General features: G+C 38.4%; 1 protein-coding gene across 5 annotated transcripts in view; it reads left to right on the plus strand.

Annotated features, from left to right (window-relative positions):
• Window positions 1-26492, plus strand: part of ATG2B (autophagy related 2B) — a 69237-nt gene that overhangs the window by 8399 nt on the left and 34346 nt on the right. For 3 of the 5 annotated variants that reach the window (XR_004986485.2, XM_045578358.1, XM_036428998.2), the window contains exons 3-18: window positions 2578-2730; window positions 3152-3254; window positions 4746-4908; window positions 6838-7017; window positions 11173-11269; window positions 12503-12688; window positions 14141-14295; window positions 14387-14492; window positions 15141-15402; window positions 17138-17288; window positions 17989-18081; window positions 18213-18401; window positions 20557-20830; window positions 21926-22028; window positions 23564-23759; window positions 24043-24185. Coding sequence is in view for 4 of the 5 variants with exons in the window: in XM_045578358.1 (XP_045434314.1) it covers window positions 2578-2730; window positions 3152-3254; window positions 4746-4908; window positions 6838-7017; window positions 11173-11269; window positions 12503-12688; window positions 14141-14295; window positions 14387-14492; window positions 15141-15402; window positions 17138-17288; window positions 17989-18081; window positions 18213-18401; window positions 20557-20830; window positions 21926-22028; window positions 23564-23759; window positions 24043-24185 (2554 nt within the window). In the remaining variant the exon portion in view is untranslated. The remainder of the gene's footprint in view (window positions 1-2577; window positions 2731-3151; window positions 3255-4745; window positions 4909-6837; window positions 7018-11172; window positions 11270-12502; window positions 12689-14140; window positions 14296-14386; window positions 14493-15140; window positions 15403-17137; window positions 17289-17988; window positions 18082-18212; window positions 18402-20556; window positions 20831-21925; window positions 22029-23563; window positions 23760-24042; window positions 24186-26492) is intronic. The other 2 variants (XM_045578360.1, XM_045578359.1) reach the window with 2 other exon arrangements.

A 26492-nucleotide genomic window follows, 5' to 3' on the forward strand; every position in this document is an offset into this window, starting at 1 on the left:
CTGTTAAAATGTCAGTGTAATGGAAGACAGGAAGGATGGAGGAACTGTTCCAGATTAAAGGAGGCTAAAGATATGAATAACTAATTGTGGTATATAATCATGTCTTTGTTTGATTGTTTATTTATTTGTTCTTATCCGGGTAGCCTGGGGAAATTTGGGTAAGAAACGTAAGATTATTATATATTCACTAGAGGCCTGGTGCACAGATACGTGCACCATTGGGGTTCCTCGGCCTGACCTGCATCCTCTTGCAATCCAGGACCCTTCGGTAAATGTAGGAAAGCCAGTTTTGGCTATATCCCCGCGGGCCAGACCGAGGGACTCCACTAGTGCACAAATCCATGCACTGAACCTCTAGTATGCATATAAGATCTGTAGTTAATCTCTTCCTGCCCTCTCCCCTCCCCCCTTCCTGATGAGATTCATCAGTCTGTTCCATGTTTCTATGCCTGTGGTTTCCGCTCCTGTGTTGAACGCTTGCCCCCTGGTGGTCAAATGTGTGTTGTAGCTACGGGCCAGTAGGCTGGTTAGCCAGTTGCTTAGGCTTTTATATATATAGGTGTTATACAATATTTCTTGGATGTATTTTGCAGGAGGATGTTCTTGTTCTTAGGAGTTACATGCTGAGGTATTTAGGAGTGAGTGTTATGATGTCTGCAGTTTATCTTCAGATAGTTCAGCAAAAATAGGAGAGAATAGGATCTTGATGAATCTATGTGAAGGGCATGCAGGTGTTCATTGTACAATTATTTCATCTCTTTCCCAGCATTCGGTAAGTGGGCAAAAACTTTTGGAAGGAAAAGTTTTAAAGTTGTAGTAAGTAATTGTTTACAAGTATATGTGTGTGGTAGCTTTACTTGCACGTGATGTTTTCTGACTTAATCAAGCATATTTAGTGCTTCTTGCATGCCAGATACTATACTTAGTGCTTTACAAATATCCTCACAATAGCCCTTTGAAATAGATACTTTTTTATTAGCTGTATTTTGCAGAACAGGTAATTGAGGCACATATAAGTTTAATAATTTGTCCAAGTTCATAGCTAGTTAGGTGGAAAAGAGAGGATCTGAACTCAGCCAGTCTAGTTCTGGAGTCGTCGTTCTTAACCACTATGCTATGTGTATCTCAGATTTTCTACTACAAAGTGTGTATTTATATGTGTGTGTGCATTTTAGGAACCAGTTAAGTTACGATGGTAAGTCATCTTAAATTATGAACTTAAATTCCTTTCTTTCAGTGGCAAGTGATGTTTTTAAGCATATATTTGAAGAATTAGAATTTCCAGTGCTGTCTGAATCACCAAGTTTAAATTATGCTTAGTAGAATTATAATGCCTGTATTTTGAAAATTGTAATCTGTGCATGGAAATCCTTTTTAGTAACCCATTATTTAATTAACAAGAATATTTTATCTTTTAACTATGAGTACATATAAAAATACTTTCTGATGGAAAGTCAAGTATTTTCTCCTCACTTTAAAAACGTTCTATTAGAAGGGCTTTTACAATTGATTTGGAACACAGTAATTCTAGTAATCTCCGCTCGTTGTTTTGCATAAGAAAAGGAAGGGTGGTGGAATCCTCTCATGAGGGGAAGCGCTAGAAAGGATTTTTCAGTTCCTGTGTTTCTTCCTTAAAGGTTGCTCTTTTGTTTTATCTACATTTACACCTACCTTCTAAAGCCTAGTCAACTCTGCCTGCACCTGTTTTCTTGTCAATTCCCTCAGCTAGAGGAATTCACCTCTTAGTTGTCATAATGTTTTCTGTTGAAACTTAATAGTTATCTACTTTTCTCTCACTTCTTCTATTATGCTATACGCTCTCTGGGGACAGAATTAATAATTATTTTATTTTTCTACCCCTATTGGAGGTTAGTTAATTAAGGCCAGCAGACCAAATATGGTTTTTGTAAATAAATTTTTATTGGAACACCAATATTCCTTCATTTATTCATCCTCTCTGGCTGCTTTTGTACTGGAGTGAAAAGGTTGAGTAGTTGCGATAGAGACTACATGGTCCAAAAGCCTAACGCATTTATATAGTATCTGACTCTTTACAGAAAGTTTGTCAACTCCTGCTCTCCAGTATTCGGAACAGCCCCTGGGTGTGTAAAGCACCCAGTGAATGAGCACATGAGTTAATATTTGGCAGATAGACAGCATGTGACCAGAGCACAAGTCTCTGTCCCCTCCCCTCAGTCATTATAAGATGTGTTTAAGTCTAAGGCAGGCGTCTTCAAACTACGGCCCGCGGGCCACATGTGGCCCGCAGAGGAGTCTGATCCGGCCCGCCAGGTTTTTTGGGCAGTGAGCGCAGCCGAGGTGTTACAGTAGGAATTAGTAGTTCATATAGTCCGGCCCTCCAGTTCTCTGAGGGACCGTGATCTGGCCCCCACTTTAAAAAGTTTGAGGACGCCTGGTAAGGGGTAATTTCTGTAGAATATTGTATCCCTACGCAACACCCTGATGGTAAATATCTTGTGGAGGATTAATAATTTATCTACTTGAAATGTGTTATTTTAAGAAATGGATTGTGGTAAGAATGAAAAATTATTTAGGATTAACCTCTATTTTCTGCAGCAACTGGATCTGAGCCTATGTATTGGTCAAGTTTCATGACCAGCAGTATGCAGTTGGCGAAAGAATGTCTCAGCCAGAAACTAACAGATGAACAAGGAGAAGGATCCCAGCCCTTTGAAGGACTTGAAAAGTTTGCTGAAACTATTGAAACAGGTTTGGTATTTTTGAATATTTTTTAAAAATCCATTTCATTTATCGATAGTACCTTTGTTTAGTAAGCCTTGTATAAGGAAAAGTCATTGAAGTGACTTTTAAATGAGCTGTTCTCCCTTCTGAACTTCAGAATTGAGGTTATTTAAATATTGCATTCAATTTAATTTCACGTTCTTTTGTAGTCCACTTCTCCTTGGGTTTACTTTATTATGCTTAGAATTGGGACTGAATCCAACAGAGAGTGTGAGTCACTGCCCAGTGTCCATGAGATGTAACCAGGGAGAAGTGCTCACAACTCGAGTTTGGGATTTTTAAGGAAAGGAATTCAGTTTTATTTTGTAAGTTTATATTAAACAAATTCAGTATTTATTATTTTATTTGTTATTTATCTCTTCTGTTAATGGTTACCTATTTACTTTAGTACTAAGAAGAGTAAAAGTCACTTTTATAGACACCGTCTTGAGAATTGAACATGTGCCAGAGAACTCCAAAACTGGAACTGCACTTGAAATTCGAATAGAAAGGTAAGACTTTTTATACCTGAAAAAATATAACCCTCTTCTGTTTTTTTGTTTGTTTGTTTGTTTTAAATATATTTTATTGATTTTATACAGAGAGGAAGAGAGAGGATAGAGAGTAAGAAACATCGATGAGAGAGAATCATCGATCAGCTGCCTCTTGCACACCCCTTACTGGGGATGTGCCTGCAACCAAGGTACATGCCCCTGACCAGAATCGAACCCGGGACCCTTCAGTCCCCAAGCCAATGCTCTATACACTGAGCCAAACTGGTCTTGGCCCTCTTCTGTTTTTTAATAAAGAACATACTCTAATTCTTATTAGACTTCAGAATGCTTTTGGAGGTGAGAAGTAATGTATTTAATGAATATATTGCATAATTTCGGAGTAAAGTGCTGCTCTCTAATCTATGTTCCAGTCCCTTTATGAAAACGTGAAGTGCCAGTTGGGGTATAATTATATATAATACTACATCACAAATTCAAAGCAGGTAATTCTCTTTTCGTTACTGTCAAGTCAAAACAATGTGCTGCTAAGCGTAAGGCACTCTGCTGGGGAGCATCAGGTTTGGCACCTAGCCGTGCACTTGTTAGGCGCGTCGCATTAATGTGAGCAGCAGTTTTGCTGCTTTGGTGAGGAAGGTAAGACTTCTGTTTTCTTTGTGGATCCTGTGGGGGTATTATAAGGTCAGCAAGTGCAGTAGTGATTTACGTAAATGGATATAAACATCGCTTTTGGTTTTCTGTGTATGCCCACTTGGACCCTGTAAATAGCTCTTAGCGGGGATTGACTTACATCTCATGGGTGTTGATTAGAGTTACTGACTGTTCACCTGTCTGAGTGCCATGAGAACTGCCCGCAGAGATAAGCAGAATGAAGCTCCAACGATACTTGTATATGGGTCTGTGAGGGACCTCTGCCAAGTTTTAAGAGATATATTATGGGTTCTGTCTTTTTACAAAACATACCTGTCAGTTATTGTTCAAAGATTTTTGAAATTAGGTTGCCCTACCTTAAATGGTATGCTAAATAATACATAAAATCTCATGCATTTAGAACTACTTTATTTTGATTAAACTGAAGATTAATCAAGAATTTATAGCATAGTCATAAGAATTCAAGACATGTAATTTATGTCAGACTTTTGATTGGGAGCCAAATGCCGTCTCACTGTTCCCCAGAGGTGTTTGGAGGATCTCAGGAACTGTTTTCCTTGAAGCTAACTTTAGAAAGTTATTGACTCCCTACCCCCCCCCCCCCCCAAGAAAAAAAATTTAGGAGCTTCATGAAGTTATCCTTACTGGGGGGTAAGGTCTCCTCATGAAATATTTACTGTGGTAAAGCATGGAATGCTGACCCACATTATAGACACATCCTAAGGTGCTAATAATACTTGAAAAGCCTCTTTAACTTAAAACACTGTGTGAATTTCTTATCACTACAAGTAGGTTTTCCCAGGAGTTTTACGCTAATGCCCTTTTGGTGTTCACTTTCAGAACTGTATACTGTGATGAAACTGCAGACGAGTCCTCAGGAATTAATGTCCATCAGCCTACAGCTTTTGCTCACAAGTTGCTCCAGCTCTCTGGAGTGTCTCTCTTCTGGGATGAGTTTTCTGCTTCAGCAAAATCTTCCCCAGTGTGTTCAACTGCACCAGTGGTAAGGAAAACAAAACCAAAACTAAACCACAGATTTTTTCAAGGTTTAAGTGGGAGCTATTTGCTAGAATATATGTGTTAATAAGTTTCCATCTGATCTGGAAGTTAACACAAATATTGAGTAATGGGGACATATTTCAGAGATTTTAAAACATTCATATTTATAATTAATTAGAGGCCCAGCACTTGAAATTTGTGCATTTAGGTGGGGGGCTCCCTCAGCCTGGCCTGTACCCTCTCACAGTCTGGGAGCCCTCAGGGGGTGTCCAACTGATGGCTTTGGCCCGCTGCTCCAGGGTAAGGGGGCCTAAGTCAGCAGTCAGACATCCTTAGCGCTGTGATGGAGGCGGGAGAGGCTCCCGCCACTGCTGCTGCACTCGCAAGCTGTGAACCCGGCTTCTGGGTGAGCAGTCCTCCTCTGTGGGAATGCACTGACAACCAGGGGCAGCTTCTGTGTTGAGCATTTGCCCTCTGGTGGTCAGTGTGCATCATAGCAACCAGTCTTTCCTTTGTTCGGTCGATTTGCATATTAGCCTTGTAATATATAGGACTAGAGTCCTGATGTCCGAAATTCATGCAAAAGTAGGCCTTCCTTCCCCTGGCTCCTGGCACTGGCTTCCCTCTGGCACCTGGGACCTGGGTTTCCCTTGCAGCCCCGGCTTCATCCTGAAGGATGTCCGGTCTAATTAGCATATTATGCTTTTATTATTATAGATGCTTTCCTTTTTGCTGTGTATTAATTAGATACAGAAACATTGGCTAATGTGTCTTGGGGAGCAATGTTATATTAATAACTAATATCCTTATACAATAAATTCAGGAATCAAGCAATATTCACATTTACCTTATATAGTGATTGTATTGCTGAAAATTTATCTTAAAAATTTATCTTAACAGCCAGAACTGGTGTGGCTCAGTGGTAGAGCATTGGCCTGCGGACTGAAAGGTCCCAGGTTCGATTCCGGTCAAGAGCATGTACCTTGGTTGTGGGCACATCCCCAGTAGGGGGTGTGTAAGAGGCAGCTGATTGATGATTCTCTCTCATCGATGTTTCTAACTCTCTATCCCTCTCTCTTCCTCTCTGTGAAAAATCAATAAAAAATATTAAAAAAAAAATTATCTTAAATTGTATCTTAAAAAAGGTTTATAATTAAGGAGTTCTTTATTCCTCCTTTTATGTATCAAAATCAGTTCTATAATTTATATTTTGTTATTTCATAAATCAGATTTTCTTAATTATAGACCATCTATTAATTTTTTTATATTTTATTGATTTTACACAGAGAGGAATTAAGAGAGATAGAGAGTTAGAAACGTCAATGAGAGAGTCATCGACCAGCTGCCTCTTGCACACACCCCCACTGGGGATGTGCCCGCAACCAAGGTATGTGCCCTTGACCGAAATCAAACCCAGGACCTTTCAGTCTGCAGGCCGACGCTCTATCCTAGGGGTGTCGAACTCAATCAGAGAAGGGGCCAAAATCTAAAATCCAGCCTAAATCGCGGGCCGAATGGTTTACTGAACAGTCATAAACTGTCATTGTGATGGAAACGCAGCGGAGTGCAGTGATGACAGCGCGGTGCGGGCCACATTGCAAGGCCTGGCAGGATGGATTTGGCCCGCGGGCCTTGTGTTTGACACATGTGCTCTATCCACTGAGCCAAACCGGTTTCGGCTAAATTTTTTTATTGTAATTTGAACAGATGCTGTGCTTTCCCCCCCATAAAATCCTTTTTCATTATTAGTCTTCATTACCAAGGTACTGTGCTAATAACATACAACTGTCCTTCATACTAGCTATACAATTCCAGTTTATCAATTGTAACATAATACAGTTTTGCATGTCAAATATTTTCTTCTTAAATTGACATTTGTATTTTGCAGTTTGATTTTTTTACAGTGTACTTTATTCTTACCACCTTCTTGTAGGAAACTGAGCCAAAGCTGTCACCTAGCTGGAATCCTAAAATTGTCTATGAGCCACATCCACAGCTAACTAGAACTTTACCAGAGGTAGCACCCTCTGACCCCGTGCAGATTGGAGGGCTAATTGGTAGGCTGGAGTTGAGTCTCACGCTGAAACAGAATGAAGTGCTTCCTGGAGCTAAGGTTAGTATTTGTTTTCCTTTCTGTGGTAAGAAATGAAACAAAACAAATATTCCGTAGTCTCTCCAGTGTCCCCCTGATGGTTACTTAGGTTACCCTGGAACGAGGGACCCACTGTCCTGGAGTCAGCGTTTTTGCTCTCAGCTGTGCCTGTGCGATTAGGTCACAAACACCTGTGCCCTCCTGCGGCAGCTCACACTCGGTTCCCCGCTCTCCCAGCTCAGAAACATTCACTGGCTCAGATAACTAGGAGTGGACTATGCAAGAATTCCTTTCCAGCTTCACAAAATAAAGTTTAAAGGAGGAGAGATTTGGAAAGCCAGCTGATTGAAGATGTTTAATTATATGTAAGAATTCTCAGCTTATGTATATTTTTAACTGGACGGCTGTTTTTATAGATGTATAATATTTGTGAAAAGAGTGATTTTTTTCAAGATGTCTCAGGCTTTTTGAAGACTGTAAAGACACCTGTATTTGCTTCTTAGGGAACAATATTGAACAGTCTGTTGGAGAATCAGGAAACATACATTTATTCAGTCAGTGAAACATGTATTTGTCAAGTGTTATTTTCAGACTTTGGAAACACATTTCCTGTGTAATCTCTGTAAAGTGCAGTTTCAGTTGAGAAGATACGGGGACTTTCTCATTGGTGTGTTCACTGGTCTGCCTAGCTTCAGACGTTTGAGTGACTGCTCTGTGCCAGGCTGGCAAGCTCTTGAGATCAGTGCAGAGATGAGCAGAACTCGGTCTTTGCCTTTTAATAAAAGCTGTGCTATGGGGGATAGAAATTGCCATGGGAACGTGGAGGCGGGAGCCCCTTAGTACACATGAATGTACACAGAAAGGTTTTCAGAGAATTGAAGGCTCCCAGAGGCCCTTCGTTGGATTGGAACACCTGACTGGAATTGGAAAAAGGAGAAGGAGGAGGAAGAGGAGAAGGAGGAGGAGGAGGATAGTGATTAGAATGGCAGCACCCATATTTATTATTGATTGTCCCCTCGCCTCTGTGTACTGCTCTGTCCTACCTCGGGTGGTTCGAATTCCTCTCATTAGGTCTTAAGCCTCTTTATTAACTAGCAGGAGGGGGTGTTAATGCGGCAGAAAGCCATCGGCATGTGGGACACCGTAGGGAATCCCCTGCCTAGTAACATCCTTGGGAAACCAATACACACACGCCTCTGGGGAATTCGCTGATTCCCCATGAAGGAAGAGCCATCGAGTATCTTTATGGCTCTGTTCTGACTAATTCAGATAGTCCTCAGCATTGGTGTATTTGATATTAGTGTGAACCCAAACTTCTGCACGTTATGTACTGATTTGCATAGATGCCTTTCAGATGTTACTTTTGGACATCTGTGCATTAGGTGACAAATGAACATGGGGAACTTTTGCATGGTGGCATTGTTTGCCAGCTAGTATTTAATATTTGGAAATAGTACTGTCCTTGCCCAGATATTAGTTTTTGTGTAATAACTGAGTGTTTGAGTATATTTTGTTCTTATGTCATGAAAGTGAATACTAAATGGAAAAATAAAAGTTCTAGATAAGCATTGAGAAACATAGATCTCACAAACTTAATATAGTATAGACCAGATGGCATTAATTAGGATGCTCAAAGTGTGGTGTCTTTAGTCTCCTTCTGATGTTCATTAGACTTAAGTCTTCACACTGTGGGTTCCATATGTTATGAAAGATTTCATGTTTTTTTAGTTCTGAGACCGGTGCCCACCTCAAATAGTGTAGAATCTGGTGTTTCTCATACTCAGTTTTAGCACGTTTCTAGGAATGCATTATATATGAAAACAGGGAACTGCCTGTTGTGTTTATACACATTTTATTTCCATTTCCATGTTACATTGAGCTTGAAATTTATTTGTGTTACATTCTATAGTTTTAGTACATTTTCAATACTAACAAATTTAAGCAGTTTTTAAAAATGTGGTATATAATCAGAAAGAGAGTTTTCCCCACTGACCCCAGACGGAAGTGTTTATGGCCTTCATGTCAGCAGTCAGGAAGGAGCCCCATAAAACAAGTCCTCTGCTGACAGAGGAAACTTCCAAACCTGGATAGATTTTCTGAGTTTATCTAGTCCAAACTGACAACAGTTTCCAGGAAGGGAGGTGTCCACTGCTTCTGAGAATGGCAGTTTGGTTTCTTTTGTACTTTGGAATTGAGGGAACTAAGGATTATATGAGGTGGGAATTGGATTACAAAATAGTTATAAGATTATATGCTCTCAGTAAAGAAGGTATGTGGCATAGTGGACTGTCCAGCATGACCTGCCCAGTTAGGAGTTTATGATCAGGTCACCCTATGACTTTACTTTCTGTAGAACCCCGTTTTGGTCCACACCTCTATGGACAGAATGGAAGGAATGGGGACTTCCCATCTGGGTCAGCACAGGTTAGAATCCTAGTTCTGGGTCTGTTAGATAGCCTTGTGAAATCCTTTACTCTCTGTGAGCCTGCTTCCTCATCTGTAAAGCAGCAGGAGTGCTAAGAATTAGAGGAAGTACAATAAAAACACCCAGGATAGTGCCCTCATACTAACAAAGGGAGGTGATGATGATGATGATTTGAGAATTCTTTTTTTGTTTTGTTTTTTGTTAATCCTCACCGGAGGATATTTTTCCATTGATTTTAAGGGAGAGTGGAAGAGAGAGGGAAAGACAGAGAGAAACATCCATGTGAGGGAAACACATCGGTGGGTTGCCTCCTGCATGAGCCCCATCAGGGTCTGGGTCGGGGAGGACCCTACAACCGAGGTATGTGCCCTTGGCTGGACTTGAACCCTGGACCCTTTGGTCGGCAGGCTGATGCTCTATCCAATGAGCCAAACTGGCTAGGGCTGGAGAATTCTTGGTTGAGAATTGAAAATTTCTCAAAATCACTGTGTAATTTCTTTTATTTTTAGAATCAGAAGGAATTTGTTTTTCTCTTGGGGAAGATGCCATTTTCCAAATACAAATGTTTTATTATAAAATTCCAATAGGAGTCAGTGTTAGCATTAGAACTGAAGAAGTGAATGAAAAGTAAGTCAGGCGTATTCAACTCTTCAAAATGTGATATGCAGAGTAGAATAGTTTTTTTCTTCTTCAAAAAATAGAGAGCTATAAAAGAGAAGGGAAGGCCACATCAGCATCCTTCTTCCATCGGCATTAAAAAAAAAATTATTGTCCTAACCAGTTTGGATCAGTGGATAAAGTGTCGGCCTGCAGACGGGTCCCAGGTTCGATTCCGATCAAGGGCATGTACCTTGGTTGCGGGCACATCCCGGGTGGTGGTTGTGCAGGAGGCAGCTGATTGATGTTTCTCTCTCATTGATGTTTCTAACTCTCTTCCTCTCCCTTCCTCTCTGTTAAAAAAAAAAAAAAAAAAAAAAAAAAAGACAGCCCTGGCTTAAAAAAAAAAAAATAGATATCGGAGAGGAAGGGAGGGAGGAGAGAAATGGAAACTCAGTGATGAGAGAATCAGATCGACTGTCTCCTGCATGCTCCCCCATTGGGGTTCAAGACTGCAACCCGGGCATGTGCCCTGATTGGGAATTGAACTGTTCTGGTTCATAAGTCGATACTCAACTACTGAGCCAGACCAGCTGGGCCTATTGCCATTTCTGATGTGGCTTTCACTCCCATGCCCATGTGGGAGTGGGCTTTGTGGAACACAATGGGCATTGGAGAGGCACCCTGTTGGCAGGAAAAGTTCCTACATGCTCTATTAAGGAGTGTTATCTACAGGCAAAATCACAAAAGCCATCTCTATTTGTTCTTGATTTAAATCAAGCTTTAAGGATTATGATTGGAGTTTTTTGAAGTCATGATGGGAATGAATATTCTACTATTGCTATCTTAACATTCTTTCTTGGAGACTATGTCTTAGGTCTCAAATACCTTAAATACTCAAAACTTAAGACAAAAGTATGACATTGGACTTGCCAACATGGACTTCTCAGGAGGATTTTCCCTCATAGAACAGTTCTGGCAATCTTTAAATCTTATACTGTAGGTTGTGTGAATTAGTAGAGAGAATCTTAGGTGAAGAAATCCAAGACTAAATAATCAGTATCCATCTCAATGTATTAAAGTATACTGGGATTTGTGGTGACAAGATTATAGACTGTGTTCATCCTGAATGTTTTTCTTTCTTTTTTTTGAAGTTGGATATTGATGGACAGATAGACTCTATTCATCTATTCCTGTCTCCAAGACAGGTACACTTGCTTTTGGATATGTTAGCAGCTATTGCTGGACCAGGCAAGTATAACTGTTATTATTATTTTTAATTTTTTAAAACTTTTTAGTTAAAATATACAACATACATATAGGACATTCTCCTACAGAGGAATGTATGAATGTATTATAAATAAGAAAGATGTATTTTAAGTAAGAATCCTAAACTGTTAAACTTGATTGGATTATTTATTTTTAAATCATTACCTGAAGGTATGTTTTTATTGATAATAGAGAGTAAGAAAAAGAGAGAGAGTGAAAAAAACCCATCCATGTGAGAAAGAAACATCATCAGTTGCCTCTTTAGGTGCTCCTACCAGGTATTGAACCCTCAACCTATGTATGTGCTCTGACCAGGAACGGAACCCACAACCTTTTGGTGTACAGGACAACACTCTAACCAACTGAGCCACCCGGTCAGGGCTGATTGGATCTTCTAAATAATGTCTCCACGGCACAAATAAGCATTCAGAGTATTTATGTCATCTTGACTTTTTAAAAATTGTCTGGCTTACTTCCTTGGTTGGCGATAGTATTTCACATAACTGAGAAAGCATAATTCTTTAACACAGTAAGTAGCACACATTTTTTTTTTTTTTAAATACACTTCACACAAAAGACATTTCCAAATAGATCAACCAACCTCATCCAGGCCCCACACAAGGCACTCACAGATCAACACCCCAGCGCTACACTAACTCAATACATCCAGATCTAAGCCTTCCTCACTTGATTCAGCAGACCCTCAAGTTCCCCCAAAGGTTTCCAGCCATGCCTGAGAGGCAGCCTTGGGGCAAGGGCAGGCGAGGAGCGAGCTGTTCCGGGCCTGGCTAAGTAGCACACATTTTAAATGACTTATTTTTGAAAGATAAGATTTTTGTAATTTCTAACTAGATGCTTGAAGTTATTGCTTAGATTTCTAGTTCATATAAAACAGGTGGTTTAACACTGGCAGTGCTGTCCCGTTGCTATGGTATGGAGGCTTCTGGGAAATGGAGTTAGTAAGGAAAGAACTGTGAGAAGGGTTCCATTTCTGAGTTGATCGAACCACTGCATTACAGTGATAACCACAGCAGTGGTTAGTACACGTGCTATAGAATCGCTCTTTGATTTTGTAGTTTTGTTTTATAAATCATGATTTATTCCTATGAAAGCCAGTTTATAAAAATGTGGCCGTTGGTACTGGATAAGTGTGTTTTGGGAGAGAAATGATAAGTAACTGCAAGTTTAATTACTATTTTGTTTTTCTACTTATAGAAAATTCTAGCAAATTAGGTTTAGCTAATAAAGATAGGAAGAACCGACCCATGCAGCAGGAAGAAGAATATCGCATTCAGATGGAATTAAACCGCTATTATTTGAGAAAAGATTCCCTTTCTGTGGGTGTGTCTTCAGAGCAAAGCTTTTATGAGTCAGAAACAGCTCGTACACCTTCTAGCCGTGGTAAGCAACTCAAAAAGTTGACACCGGAATCATATGTTATTATCGTAGGGCACAGTGAACTTGCGCTGCTGTAAATGGGGGTGAACAAATGGTCCTTATTATTGTATAAGGTTTAAATGTCTAACCACAGCATTATAGTGACTACTACAGTATTCTTTTTTGATTGTGTAGTTTACATAAATCATGATTTATTCTAAGGAAGTCAGTTCATAAAAATATTTTACACAAGAACTAAAGGGGGGTAATTCTTCAGCTGTCAAATTCTTAAGTGTTCACATAATGATTTATAGATTATTTTACATAGGAACCTTTATTGATCTATCAATTATATGTAAATGTAATCTTTTAAAAAATATATATCTTTATTGATTTTAGAGAGGAAGAGAGAGGGAGAGAGAGAGAGATAGAAACATTATTGATGAGAGATAATCATTGGCCCCTTGCATGCCCCTTACTGGGGATCCAGCCTATAACTGAGCATGTGCCCTTGACTGAAATTGTACCGGAGACCCTTTAGTGGGCAGGCTGATTCTCTATTCACTGAGCCAAACCCGATAGGGCTAAATATAATCTTTGTTTAGTTTACTTGGCATTTTGAAGTGTTTCAGAATGTATGAGTACTAATATCCAAAATAATAAGAATCAATGCAAATATGTGATATTGAACTAAATAGAAAATTGAAGTCAACTTAACAATTGTTGGTTATGACAAATTTTATTTACATTAAGGTAAAAAAAATCTCCAGAAAGATAGAAGTGAAATGTAAATAAATTTTGAAATAATACATGCCAATCTTTTTTCTTTTTAAAGAAATAGCAGTATCCATATGATACCAGAGCTTACAAGATATATAAAGAGTGTTCCCCCAAAAACTGTATACACAGTTTAATAGCTGATAGCTCAATTTTGAAAATAAAATATATTTTAATTAACATACTCAAAATGTGTATATACATTTTTGGGGGCAACCTCTGTATATATAATTTTAACAATTGGATTTTAACTTCTAAATTGTAATATAACACTTAAAAATATACCAGGTAATACTACGTATCATATATCATTGATCAGCTGCCTCCTGCTTGTCCCACACTGGGGATGGAGCTCACAACCTGGGCATGTGCCCTTGACCTGCATCGAACCTGGAACCTTTCAGTTGCAGGCCAACTCTTTATCCACTAAGCCAACCAGCTAGGACATCATATATTTTTTAAAAATTCACCAGCAGTATAGCATAACCTTTGGTTGACCTATGTTCAATTGAGTTTTTACTGTGCAATTTATGTCTTAGATCCAAATAAATTACCTTACTGGAAGTAACATAACATTTAGGGTATCCTATGTATCAGGTAATCAGAAAGAAGAATACTATATTAAGTGTATATGCACTTAACTTAAAGATACAGATTTGTGGAATTACAATACAATTGACAAAGTTTAATTCCCTCTAGAAGAAGAAGTTTTCTTCTCCATGGCTGATATGGACATGTCCCATAGTCTTTCTTCTCTTCCACCTCTTGGGGACCCCCCAAATATGGACCTTGAGTTATCATTAACTAGCACATATACAAATACCCCAGCAGGATCTCCATTAAGTGCTACTGTGGTAAAGTATTACTTAATTTTTCTTCTATTCTTGAAGTCTTGCTTCTAAAATTCAATATTTTATGCATCTGCTTTAAACATTTCTTTTATAGCTTCAGCCAACCTGGGGAAATTTCCTTGATCATCATAAAGAACAGCCAGTGAGAGGGTCAGCACTGCCTTCCAACCTAGTTCACCCATCGTCTCTACAGAAGACTTGTAAGTGACAAATAAGATCACTGTCAATGGTTTCTGCTAGGGTTTTAAAAAACTTAAAATTAAAAAAAAAAATGCCATCCTGCTTCTTTTCTTTTCCTTTGTATATATGAAACATGGCTGAACAATTCACTATGAAGTGTTTAATATAGTACATTTCCTGTATTCTTTGGGTATTTAAGTACTTAAATATTTTTAGTAAGAAGTTCACCATAAGTTTCATATTATTGCAGTTGAGGAGTCTCAACCAACATCTGATTTTTGTTTCACTGTATGCTTTCCTTGAAAGAGAACCTCAGATTTATTCCCTGAAAAATTTAATTGGAGTAGATGCAAGGCTTGGAGGAAAATTTAGTGAGCAGCTTGGCTTCATCTCTGACTTTTCCAGTTCAGTGTTATTAATGCGAGCTTTGCTCATACATTCCCTATTGTATTCGATAGCATACTTCTTTGTACTTCAGGGACCAACGATCTGCATGTGAAATGCAGAAAGATAACAGTTTAGTTTATTTTAATTGTTTAATATCATTCAAACTATTGTGTAATCACTTGTTTTTGAAAACGAATACATGAATAAGTTTTATAATTTTGATAGAATGGATTGTTTTTAAGTGTTAAATTTTATGTGTAATTTGAACACATGCATTTCAGCTCTCCCCTCTAGATCTGTCTCAATGGATGAATCCAGGCCTGAGCTCATTTTTCGACTAGCTGTGGGAACTTTGTCAGTCTCTGTGCTTCACATTGATCCATTGTCTCCACCAGAAACATCATTGAACCTTAATCCATTGACTCCTCTGGCGATAGCTTTCTTTTCTTGTATAGAAAAGATAGATCCAGCGAGATTTTCAACAGATGATTTTACATCTTTCAGAACAGTATTTGCAGAAGCTTGCTCACATGATCACCTTAGGTAAATGCTCTTATATTTATTAACAATCCTTGAAAAAAAACCAAAGAGGACTTTGTTTTTATCTATCTACCTCACTCCATTCGTTTTTCTAATTTACATTTTATTTGTAAATGAGTGGATGAGGGAGATTTTCTCCCACTGCTGCAAACTCCCAGGTTATTCAGGATGTGGAACATTCACATATAAACTGTAGATAATCTGGAGTTTGAAGATTATTTTTTGTTTAGCTCTCTTCCCTGCTCTTGTCAGATTTCTTTGACCACATTATGCCATCATACCTACTGACACCATTACAATCATAAAAATAGTCATTCTTGTTACTGGCTTAGCAAAGATGGCAGTGGTGGTGAGAGTAGAATAATCTTATTAGAAGGAAGTTGGAAATGATCATAACCACTGGCCATGAGAAAGTGATACTGAGGCTGGTGGAGCTTGGTGCTACATTTTCACCTTCTACCTAGAAAACTGTCTAGTCAATGACCTCTTCATGGGTTGAGTTCTAATAGATGAGATAATTATATTTGTAAGTATAATGTTATTAATGTGTACATGCTATTTATTTTAACATGAAAGTGACCTGTAAATTATCGAGTCATGTTATTTTATACAATGACTTATGCAATATATTAATTTTTTTAGAAAACATTTTGGGCTTTTAAGTAACTCTTTTGAAGTATTAAAATTAATATGCAAATTAGCTTTTATACCTAGCAAAAGAAATTCTGCAAGTTAGAATCATAGTATCTATTTATAACAAACTACAAAAAAGTTTTTTTTTCTTCCTGTTTTGTTTTTAAATATAAATATATATATATATATGTATATATATATTTATTGATTTCAGAGAGGGAGAGGAAGGGAGAAAGAGTTAGAAACATTATTATTGTTTTTTAATATATTTTAATTGATTTTTTACAGAGAGGAAGAGAGAGAGGGGTAGAGAGTTAGAAACATTGATGAAAGAGAATTATCGATCAGCTGCCTCCTGCACCCCCCCCACCGGGGATGTGCCCACAACCAAGGTACATGCCCTTGACGGGAATCGAACCTGGGACCTTTCAGTCCACAGGCTGACGCTCTATCCACTGAGCCAAACCGGTTTTGGCAGAAACATTATTGATGAGAGAGAATCATTGGTCAGCTGCCTCCTGCATGCCCCCAACTAGGGATTGACCCTGCAACCAGGCATGTTCCCTTGACTGGAATCGAACCCAGGGCTCTTCAGTCAGCAGGCTGAAGCTCTGTTTACTGAGCCAAAATGGCTAGGGCTCTTCCAGTTTTTGATAAGGTTTCGAATATCTGTCAGTAGGAAATACAACAAAAGCAATAAAAACTAGAGGAATACCTTCATTTGAGCTCCACTGAAGTTTTAAAAATATTACATGATGCTTTTAGATAATTTTAAGAAATTATTACATACATGTACAGTATTTTATAGTTTTAAAGATTTTATCCACTGCAGTGTGCATTTTAAAATGTGGAGGAAGGAAGGGCGGTGTTGGGATATAAATATATCCTGGATAATTTCCTGTCATCCGAACTGGTTTCTTTATCTTATATCAGGGAAATTTAAAATATTATTTCTAGTTAATATCCTTAGGAATATTAGTTTCAACTTGAATTTATCAGAATAGGTAGACCATTGTTATACTTCATTAATATTTGTGTACTGTTTGACATGTTGTTCAATCTAGAATCCAATGCATACTCTCAAATGCTGCATTTCTTATGATAGATTCATAGGCACTGGCATCAAAGTATCCTATGAACAAAGACAAAGATCAGCTTCCAGGTATTTTAGTACTGATATGTCTATTGGTCAAATGGAACTTTTGGAGTGCCTGTTTCCAACTGATTTTCATTCTGTTTCTCCTCACTATACAGAGGTAAATGCTAAATACTTTCCCTTTATGATTATTCTTTAGTCTGTCCTGCTCGTTAAGAATTTTATGAACAGAAGTGATTTTCTTGAGGTATAGGAAGTAATACAGGAAGAGGTGTTTGTGTGTGTGTGTTTGTGTGTGTGTGTGAACATTTGTGTTTTGTAAGTATGGCTTTCATGGCAATAAGGGTCTGTTAAAATGTTTAATTTAGAGTTGACAGATTATGGGCAAATGACTTCATTTCACTCATTTTCTAAGCACTCTTAATTTCATGAGAATTCTGTTATTCAACTAATTGCTATGTGCTAAGCACTGTTAAGTCACTGCTGAAGACAAGTGCAATGTCTTTATTTATTATTAATCTGTTTTTATTCCTATCCTAATAGTGTGTCCTATAGACACTTTTCTAAGCTATCAGAGTGACATGTTGTTTTTACTTTGCCCTCATGTATTTTTTATTTCAAAGCACTTTCTTGGGCATTTATTTATTTGAGTCCTCCCCTGCATTTTGTAGATGAGGTACTAAGTATCACAAAAGTTAACTAACCTGTCAAAATTCTCATTGGTAGTAAGTGACAATGAAAACTTAAAGTTTTCTGACTCCGAAAATTTCTTCCCAATATGTTAGCACGTCTGTTAATTCGTGTGATTAATTATAGCTTAATATCTTACCTTTAATTTATTTTCATCTTTGTCTTTTAAGCTTTTAATGTTCCATTCCAAAGAACAAACTGATTCCCACCCCCCTGTGTGTCTTCAGCTTCATTATAAGCATTCTGAGAATAAAGGGCCCCAGGTAAGAGATCTTTTTCTGTGATTACCATCTGTAAGTTTCTTTTTGACATGTATTTTGTCACAAATGGAAGGTTTTAACTTAGTTTTATAGTATCGTTAGTGATCATATTAATGCTTTTCTTCTTTTAAAAGGGTAATCAAGCAAGACTTAGTTCTGTTCCTCAGAAGGCAGAATTACAAATTAAATTGAATCCTGTATTTTGTGAGTTGGATATCAGTATTGTGGACAGGTTAAATTCCTTGCTTCAACCACAGAAACTTACTACAGTAGAGATGATGGCATCCCACATGTATGCTTCATATAATAAGCATAATAGTCTGGTAAGTAATTAAAAGTTGCAAATGCTAATCAGAATTATTAATAAGCTTATTTGGATTATTTCTGAACTTAAGTATTCTTAAATTAACATTATTATTGGTAATAATGAAAAAAGGAGACGTCTTTTATGTCTGGATATTAGATAGCTAAATAAGTTTTGATAATATACTGGTGAAACTCTGTGCACCCATTTTAAATGATGGTTGTGAAGATAGTCAGCAATGTGAAGAAGGCTTGTGAAGAAGTAAACTTGCATTACAAAGGTGTGAATAAAATTGATGTATAGAAAAAGAGTAAAGGGAAATACACCAGTTGGTAGTATTGATTTTGTTAGAGGAATAGAATTAGATTTCCTTTCCTTTCCTTAATTTTACAAATTATGATGATAATATCTTCACGGAATTTTAGCTATTCACACATTTCACAAAGAACTTGAGCCACCTATAAGATGTAGCCCATATAAGGGAAGATATATTTTTGAAAATGGGAACATACTTATTTCATAGTGTTATTGAGGATTCACATTATGTGACTTGTACTTAAATCTGGTTCCTGGCGTCCTTTCAAAAGCAAACTAAATAAGTCAGATTTGCAAGAAATCTGTTAGGAATTTGGGAGCTGTAGGACCAAGTACAGAGATAACTTTGGTTGAAAAGAAAAGGAAATTATAATTTATTTTTCACTTTATTTTCTTCTCCCTCAGTTAGTGATGGTATTCAGATTAAGTCAGCATTCTTTATTTTTGTACCAGTCGCTTGTTATTTAAGTTCTGTGGGACTAATGTCCCTATATGCTGTTAGCTATCGATGTATTATTTTTGTTGAAGTAAGGGTTAGAACTGGAAAGTCAAATGGGGAGAGAAAGAATAGCTTTTTTAAAAATCCAAATCTAGTATAAAAGGGGACTTCATAAACTGGGAGGTCAGGGACTGATTCATGAGGGTGCACCCTGGACTAAAGCTTTATCTTTCAGTGCGTTTTGGAGAAAAACAGAAACAGGCTTTTATCTGAAGGGCGTGCTCTTTGGACTTTTCACTGGAGCATGGCTTCAGTAAATGTGTATGTGTGTTTTGGTTTCTAAGAGCCATTTGTTGGGATCATATCCTTGGGTTGGATGGGAACACAGAGTGAGTCATTTACAGGATATTTATCTAGAACCTGTGGTGTGCCAGGCTCTGGGCTTAGTCCAGGAAGTACAAAGATGAGTCAGGGAAGGTTCTTCGCAATTGGCATAATTCATTTGATTTCACATTCATATTGAGTCTTAAAAAAAAAAAAAAAAAAAAAAAATATATATATATATATATATATATATATTTTATTGATTTTTTTACAGAGAGGAAGGGAGAGAGAGAGAGCTAGAAACGTTGATGAGAGAGAAACATCGACCAGCTGCCTCTTGCACACCCCCTACCAGGGATGTGCCCGCAACCAACGTACATGCCCCTGACTGGAATCGAACCTGGGACCTTTCAGTCCACAGATCAACGCTCTACCACTGAGCCAAACCAGTTTTGGCACATATTGAGTCTTTAAAGTAGCATATTTGTAGGTAAATCCTTCAAACTGAATACTGGGTACTGTAGTGATTTCTAACTATTGAATTTGTTGATGAGCTAATTTACATGTTATTCTTTTTAAACCTGTAGTGAAATATATATGACTTTGTTTTCACTTTGATTCAGTGTTTATTTTTATTTATTTTATATGAGGGTTTACCTGTTGCCAGTATTCTGGCTTTTAAAAATATATATATATTTTGTTGATTTTTTACAGAGAGGAGGGGAGAGAGATAGAGAGCTAAAAACACATCGATCATTTGCCTCCTGCACACCCCCTACTGGGGATGTGCCTGCAACGAATGTACATGCCCTTGACTGGAATCGAACCTGGGACCTTTCAGCCTGCAGGCTGATGGTCTATCCACTTAGCCAAACCAATTTTGGCAGTATTTTGGCTTTTAAAATGGCTATTGGACTACAAAATTTCATTACACTAAACTAATATGGTAGTGGTTATTTTGAATTATACTTTAATGTACTATACTGAATGAGGAAATATGATTATACATACTATAATGTTGAATACTTGAATACTAATGACACTTGTTTATTTACTTAATTTAACATTTGGCCTATATTTTGATGTTTTGTTTTAGCACAAGGCTTTCACTGAAGTGTTTCTAGATGACTCACATAATCCTTCTAATTGTCGAATATCGGTACAAGTTGCTACACCAGCATTAAACCTTTCTGTTCGCTTCCCAATACCCGATCTTCGATCAGATCAGGAAAGAGGACCATGGTTTAAGAAGTCACTTCAAAAGGAGATTCTTCATTTAGCATTCACGGATCTAGAATTTAAGACTGAATTCATAGGAGGATCAACCCCAGAACAAATTAAATTGGAACTTACCTTTAGAGAACTAGCTGGTAAGATTTCACGTGCCTGTAAAGGCGCAGACTGTAAACACAACTGCTTCTGAAGCCTAGAGCATGAAAAAGTATATGACACTGCATAACATACAGTTAAAGAGCATTATATTAGAGTACAAGAGTAACAGCTTTTTCCCAGTATTGTATACAAATATGTAAGATAAGTCAGTTTTTAAAAATATATATATTTTTATCGTTGACAGTATTACAGATGTCTCCCTTTACCCTCTCACTGCCCAGCCACCACATACACACACACACACACACACACACACACACACACACACACAGGTCTTTACCACCCTCTGCCTGTGTCCATGGGCTCTGCATATAAGTATATACGTTCTTTGGTTTATCTCTCCTCATCCTCTCACCCCCACATTGAGTCTGTGTTATGCCTCCATTGCTTCAGGTGCTATTTTGTTGGTCAATTCATTTTGTTTGTTAAATTCCAAAAGTAAGTGAGACCACATGATATTTGTCTTTCTCAGATTGGCTCATTTCACTCAGCACAGTCTCCAGGTCCCTCCATGCAGTCCTGAAGAGACCCCTCTTTTTACAGCTCACAGTATCCCATGCTGTGAGTGTCCCACAGCTTTTTATCCACTCATCTACTGATGGGCACTTGGACTGTTTTCAAATCTATTGTAAATACCACTGCTATGAACATATGAGTGCATATGTTCTTTCTGATTGGTGTTTTGGAGTTTTTAGGATATATTCCTAGAAGTGGAATCTCTGGGTCAAATGGAAGTTCCATTTTTAATTTTTTGAGAAAACTCCATACTGTTTTTCATTCCCACCAGCAGGGTACTTGAGTTCCCTTTTCTCTATCCTCGCCAGCATTTGCCATTCATTGCTTTATTGATGATGGTTATTCTGACAGGTGTGGGGTGGGATCTCATTGTGGTTTTAATTTGCATCTCTCTGATGATTAGTGACTGAGCATTTTTTCATATGTTTCTTGGCCATTTGTAGAACTTAATGTTGCACATGTTCCTGATGTAGAGAATCTTTGCTCCCTTAAGGAGGACAGCACCTTTCAGCCCTTGAGAGGACATGCATTTCGATTAACTAGTCTTGTTTTAATAGGGTCATTCCAGGAAGATAAAGGAGAGCCATCTATTAAGTTTCTCCACGTGTCTGGTGGAGTAGATGGAGATACAACATCATCAGATGACTTTGACTGGCCACGGTGAGTAAGCAGATGGATATGATACATACATTTAATGAGATTTTCCTTTAAATAAATTACTGTGCTCTTTTTAGCCATCATTTTGGCTATTAAATTTAAGCTAAAAATATCCAGCCTTGATGAGTGAACCCAGAGGAAGATGGACAAATGAAATAAAAAATGTGTTTTGAGTGCTGTTCTATGAAAGTGTCTGTTAGATACTGTGAGAGGTGGAAGCGTAAGATGTGCTCTCTGATCTAAATGGAAGAACCAAGGTGTCATTGACCATGTTAAAATCAGTTCAAGGCTGCGGGAGAAGAGATGTCATAGGGCACATTTGGTTAGTCGTCAAGTGAACTTTATAGTTGGTCACTGATGCTTTGGGAGAGTGATTTTCAAATCTGGGGGGCGTTTACAAAATCCTGGTTTTTGGGCCCCACCCTGGGATCCTCGGCTGGAGTCCGGGCATCAGTGGAGTTTAAAAGACACACCAGGTGATCCCAGTGTGCACTTGGATTAGAGAATCCCAGCTTCAGGATTCCTCAGGCTGGGTGACTATTCGTTAGTTTAAATTAGCCTGATAGTGGGCTTGCATTATGTTTGAAATAACTTAATTTACTTGAAATAATGATCCATTATTATATTTAAAAGTATGTATTTGAAGCCTCGCTTAAGGTGATCTTTTTGGTGCCATTTTCCTCCCTGCCTTGTTTTATACCCCATCATCTATGTATCAGGCCTGTCAGACTCTTAGGACAGACATCATCAGTACAGCCTGCAAAGCCTAGGGAGTTTAGGGCATGAGTTTTCATCATAAGAAATGGATCTACTTCAGTTATGTAATTTGGAAGCACAATTTCCATTAGGATTAACTATAAATTAGGAAGTAATTGTGAAACTTTATAACGAGAACCAACTGGTACCACCTACCTACGTAGTAGAAAAGAAAAAGCCATTCTGGATGGGACACAGATGCCTGTCTTGTTTGGAGGAGGGGGATATGCTTCATCGTGATAGTGGACTGCCGTGACAAAGGAGAGACTGCACTGCCTTGTGCTGCGATGGCCCACAGAGAACACAATCCTTTTGTTACTGAAAGTCCCAAAGGAAGATGACTTTGTTGTTGCAGCTCTGAAAATATTCCCTAGCCGATCTCTCCTCCATTTGAACATATTTTATGACACAAGGTTTCCTAGGAATGCAAGTATTCCATAATGGCAAAACAGACTGACTGCAGAATAATTAGGGTTAGTGAGAATAAATATAATTCTTAGTAAAATTAAAAACAAATCTTTGTATCCTCAAAAGGTGAGATTTTCAGTTAGCTAAAAATAAAATGTTAATCCCTCTCTTTGGTTTACTTGTTTTATCGATTCTACACTTTTAAGTTTATAAGATGCTGATAAATGGGGTAGATTAGATATAATTAGACTTTGTAGGCAAGGCAAATCCCACCATTAATGATTCAGTCAGTGGTTTTGTATTAATTTACATAAAAGTTAAAGTTTTGCAGTTTATACATGGATCTTGATTTTTAAAATTGTCCTTGGTATCAGAATTGTACTGAAAATAAATCCACTAGCCATGCATTCCATTTTGGAGAGAATAGCAGCGGAGGAAGAAGAGGAGAGTGATGGCCGCTATCAGGAAGAGGAGGAAGGCGGTGCTCACTCCCTGAAGGACGTGTGTGATCTGAGAAGACCTGCCCCCTCTCCCTTTTCTTCTCGCAGAGTAATGTTTGAAAACGAACAGGTAAATAAAAGTGGGAGCAAACCACCAAGAAATTACCCTTGATCACGTACTAATGGCTTTAATTCTTTTTCTTTAAGAAATTTGTAATATACTGTTTGTGATAGGCTTTTAACTCCACAGTTGAATCATATCTTTGTTTCCTCCTTGGTTAAATTCAAAGTTAAATGCTTATTTATTTGCTGACATACCAAGTCCTAAGCTTAGAGTAAGAAGATGCAGTTACTATTTTAAATATACAGGGGTTATTTAATGCATTTTTTTGTACTAAACTATCATGTTTCAGATGGTGATGCCAGGAGACCCTATAGAAATGACAGAATTTCAGGATAAAGCAATCAGCAATTCTCACTATGTCCTGGAACTGACGTTACCCAATGTTCACATGACACTGCCTAACAGAAGCTTTTATGAGAAGCTCTATAACAGGTGAGTGCAGCGCACTAGCTGAATGGGATGGATCTTTTGCCTGCCTGCCTTTCTACCTCCCTGCTCCCCTTTGAGTTCCTGGCTTTGATGTTGTCTCCACCTCGGTGAACCTTGTGTGGTGCTGCATGTAGAACCGTTATGTGATGGTCCGTGCTGCGGTCACGGCAGTTTCCTAGCCAGTGTGCTGGCAGCTGCGTTCGTTCCTTGTGTGTGAGATATTTAATTCCTTTGGCCTCGCGTTGGCAGGTTGCTGTCTGTCACCTACCGTGGTTCCTGAGCAAATGCCATTCTGTGTGTGCTGTGACCCGGAAAGAGCCGGGAGACACCTCCCTAGAGGGCCAGCGGTACTGGGGGAGTCAGGGTCCTAGAGTCTGTTTCAGAAGCATCCCTTCTCAAAGTCCAAGCAGGGGCTTGTTAGAATGACCAACTCACATAAGCTTCTGTATAAAAGTTAACATGTGTTATACTGTATTTTTCGGACCATAAGACGCTCCGGACCATAAGACGCACCAGTTTTTAGAGAAGGGAAATGAAGAAGAAAAGATTCTGAAACAAATAGTGTCCTAAAATATTTTATGTGCATTAAAACCCAACATCACAGTCATAAACACATGTAATCAACCCTGTAAAGTAAACAGCAGCATTTAGAACCATTTTAGAGCCGGGCAAGCACACAGAGACCACACAGAGCCGGGCAAGTAAAAAAACTTTTTTTTTAAAGTATATGTGTAGGCTATATTTGGACCATAAGACGCAGGGACGTTTCCCCCCCACTTCTGGGGGAAAAAAAGTGCGTCTTATGGTCTGAAAAATACGGTATTTAAAGCCCCATCAATGTATATATACCCAGGGAATATGTTGAAGTAAATGGCATTCTAGAGTTGAAGGCCATAGCCTATGAAGATTGGGGCATTTTACCTAGCGTCACGAACTCAGCTTCCTCCTCTGTGAATGAGGGGGATACTTAGTCGGCCTCAGCGGGCTGTGGGGAGGATTGAATGGCGCAGCTCTTAGGAAGGGGTGGGAACAGTGCCTGGCACATAGAAAGCACTCAGCAGTCATCTGTCATTGTTCCCCTTCCTGCCCACTGAGGAATCTCTTCGGTAGCGCCCCTGCCGGTGGTGATGTGGGGTTCTGGGGGAAGATGTCTTAGTGTCCATCACCACTAGCTTCCCACATGGAAGCAGGTGGTTCTAACTTCGTTCATCTTTAGAAACTTCAGACTGGTGTTTCAGCTGTAGATTTTCTTGGTATTAAATATCACTGGCCCTTCATTCCTGAGCTGTTAATGATGAGCTCTGCTCTCCTCACTGACGACCAGTGACCAGAACTGCTGGTCTTAGAATCAGAAAATTAAGTTTCAGAAAGACCTTTGTAGTTCAGTTGTCTTGAAGATGAGATTCACAGCATAGTCCATTGACTATAGGAAGAAAATACTAGTGCTTCTATTTGATTTTAAAAACACGGTTAAACTTTATATGTTATATTTATTTTATAATATGCATAATTTATTAAAAGTTGCATATAACTTATAAATTCACATTAAGAGCTCTCCTAAAATTTTTAACGTAGGGTTTACAGATGATCTGAAGTTTGGAAATGACTGATCTCTAGACTGTTCTTCTTTTAAAAATATATATATATTTTATTGATTTTTTTACAGAGAAAGGGAGGGGGATAGAAAGTTAGAAACATCAATGAGAGAGAAACATCGATCAGCTGCCTCCTGCACACCCCCTACTGGGGATGTGCTCACAACCAGGTACATGCCCTTGACCAGAATCGAACCTGGGACCCTTCAGTTTGTAGGCTGATGCTCTACCCACTGAGCCAAACCAGTTAGGGCTAGACTGTTCTTATTTTATATTTGAGGAATGTCTCCTGAGAGCCTGCAGTGTGCAAGGCTAACCCGAGCACAGTGAAATGACCAGCTCAAACCCAGCCCGGAGGGCAGAGGGCTTAATTCCCTTTTTTTCTTTTCTTTTGGTGTTAATTGGTTGTTGGTTAAATTGGGACATTAGAACTGTGAAACATGCCTTAAACTGCAATTTATAAATATATGCTTATTTACCTCTTTTTTTTAAAAATAGGAAAAGGCTTGTTTGTTAGTATGAGTCACTGGTTGGAATTTTTGCATAATGTGTACCCAGAAGGCTTAGTCTACAATTTTCAGTTTCAGTTTCTTTGAAGTGGAGTGAAACAAAGATAGTTTCCAAACAATTTGAGTGCAGAGTCCTTCTAGGTTTTGAGTTTTCCCACCTCAGTCTGTATACTTAAAAGTCATCAGTTAGCACAACATTTAACTAA

The sequence above is a fragment of the Pipistrellus kuhlii genome, unplaced genomic scaffold (assembly GCF_014108245.1).
Source record: "Pipistrellus kuhlii isolate mPipKuh1 unplaced genomic scaffold, mPipKuh1.p scaffold_m20_p_97, whole genome shotgun sequence".
Classification (NCBI taxonomy): domain Eukaryota; kingdom Metazoa; phylum Chordata; class Mammalia; order Chiroptera; family Vespertilionidae; genus Pipistrellus; species Pipistrellus kuhlii.